Source organism: Entamoeba invadens, assembly GCF_000330505.1.
Source record: "Entamoeba invadens IP1 unplaced genomic scaffold scaff_1105074725249, whole genome shotgun sequence".
NCBI classification, from domain to species: Eukaryota; Evosea; order Mastigamoebida; family Endamoebidae; genus Entamoeba; species Entamoeba invadens.
This window is the reverse complement of record NW_004440331.1, coordinates 63622-65917: the sequence shown is the minus strand read 5'-3', so window position 1 is coordinate 65917 and position 2296 is coordinate 63622. Positions and strand designations below refer to the sequence as shown.

The window sequence follows — 2296 nt, the reverse complement described above, 5'->3', positions numbered from 1 at the left end:
TCTTCTGCGGCTGCTGCACTTTAGAAGCAAGACATCCGGGTCTATCATAGTTTGTGAGCGGGCCATGTACCTTTGTCCCGGGTTGGTGTTCAGACGATTTGAAAGAGAACATCCGAACACACACAGACATCCAACAGGAGCGAGTGAAGCACTTACAATCAGCTCAAAGCTTCTACATGGATATAGCCAATAGAGTTGTATCAAGAAATATTGTGTGTAATGTCTACGCGTGTTCTATGGACCAAACTGGGATGTTAGAAATGTCGAGTGTAGTACAAAAGACGAATGGATATCTCACAATGCATGAAGACTATGCCCATGAGACAGTTAGTGACACATTGGGTCGTATATTGAAAGGAGACGAAATACTGAATACGAAGTATTGTTTCTCTATGGCAGTGAAGTGTAGTCGCGAGATTAAAGTGAAGTCTTGTGTTGGTAATGTGAACGCGATAGCATCCAAAGAAACATATGCCAATTTATTAACACTACCCGAGGAATTTGGAGTATCAGGGAGTTCGTTTACGACATCAGGAATCGATCAACACAGTTCGTTCTGTTTGTTGTTTGAGGTAGTGAACCCCGACACGAACCCACTTCCAGTTGGTCGCCAGGGTATTGTTCAGATCATAACAAGCTATAAAGACACTGTAGGAAGGACTTATACTCGAGTTACTACCATATGCAGACTCTTCTCTAATTTGTCACAAGAAGGGCTGTCAAAGATATCTGCCGGTTTTGATCAAGAGACGGCCGCTGTTGTCTTAGCGCGGTGCGCGAGTTATAAGGCGGATGCTGAGAGTGGACGTGACGCGATGAGATGGTTGGATAGAGCACTTTTGAGGACGTGTAACAAGTTTGGCCAGTTTAGAAAAGATGAGCCCGCGTCATTTACTTTAGGTCCGAATTTCTCGATATTGCCCCAGTTCATGTATCACTTGAGAAGAAGCCACTTCTTACAAGTCTTTAATTGCTCCCCGGATGAAACAAGAACATTCAGATGTGCTTTAATGAGAGAGAATGTAGTTAATTCCCTTACTATGATCCAACCCACGTTGGACTGTTACAAAGTCGGACAAGAAGCAAATCCCGTTTTACTCTCAATGCAATCAGTTGAATCAGACTCGATCTTATTACTCGACACATTCTTCTACTTGGTCGTTTTCAGAGGAGAAGCAGTTGTCGACTGGATGAAACAGAAATTGGAAGAAAAGGAGGAGTACGCCGGACTCAAATTGTTCTATCAGAAGCCAGAGGACGACGCACACGAGTTGGCTAAAGACCGAATCCCAGCCCCAAGAATTTATGTGTGCAATAGATACTCCGGAAATCAACGTTTCTTGATGACAGTCTTGGACCCAGCAGTGACACCAGGAGCAAGTCAAAAGGATATTATTGTCACAGAAGATGTCACCTTGGCAGTCTTTTTACAGCATTTGCGTCGTTTGTCTGTTAAAGGTGGGATTTAATGGACTGCTTTCTTTTATAATTTCTTACTAATAAGATAATAATAAGATAATAATATAATTATAACAAAGAACCATTTAATCAGTTTTTAATAATAAATTTTACTATAAAAATAGCTTTTATAAAATTTTTGTCAAACCAAAATAAATATAGAAATTATACAATTATAAGTATTTATAATAAATCAACTCACCTTGACTGGAGCCAGACATACAATGATCATCTCCAATGTCAATTGCAGTAACTAAGCTATTGTGAATATAGAGCTGTGTACCTACACCAAAATTGCCACCTTTTAAGTCATAAAAAGAGACTACATTACCTTCCCCAGCTAAGATCATCTTATTTGCACACTTAATAACATTAATACGACCAAATTTGATCTTGGTGTCAATCTTTATATTGTCTTTGCGACGATCAAACATCTCAAGCCACCCATCTTCCCCACCTATAACAAAATAATCATCAAAAGTGTCATATGCAGTTAACCGCTCGGGACGTTTACCAAGTTTGTATATCACAGTATCACTTCGATAATCGAAGACTTCAATGGTATTGTCTGCCATAACACCAGCTATTTGACTCTCCGAAATTTTGTTGTACATCTCCCCACAGATTTCAGTCTTGTGCTCCCATTTGGAGACCACTTCACCCCCACCAAAATCAAATCCACACACTTTGGAAGTGTCCCAACCGATCACCTCTTGTGAGCGGATAAAGATACTAGCCCCTGTGAATTTGGGAAATGAATATCTGTCGGCTGGGATTAAAAAGTTTCTGCCATATCGATAAATGTCTCCGCTTTTTGTCATCACATAAAACTTGGTAT

At 40.2% G+C, this 2296-nt stretch overlaps 2 protein-coding genes across 2 annotated transcripts; one reads left to right on the top strand and one right to left on the bottom strand.

Annotated features, from left to right (window-relative positions):
- Nucleotides 1-50: 50 nt before the first annotated feature.
- EIN_525450 (Sec23 protein, putative) lies at nt 51-1469 on the top strand (the record flags this gene model as incomplete). Its single annotated transcript, XM_004256303.1, has 1 exon — nt 51-1469. A coding segment is annotated over one exon (1419 nt), but the record flags the coding sequence as incomplete, so codon positions are not given.
- A 162-nt stretch (nt 1470-1631) lies between these two features.
- Nucleotides 1632-2294, bottom strand: EIN_525440 (hypothetical protein; the record flags this gene model as incomplete). Its single annotated transcript, XM_004256302.1, has 1 exon — nt 1632-2294. A coding segment is annotated over one exon (663 nt), but the record flags the coding sequence as incomplete, so codon positions are not given.
- Between the last annotated feature and the right edge of the window lie 2 nt (nt 2295-2296).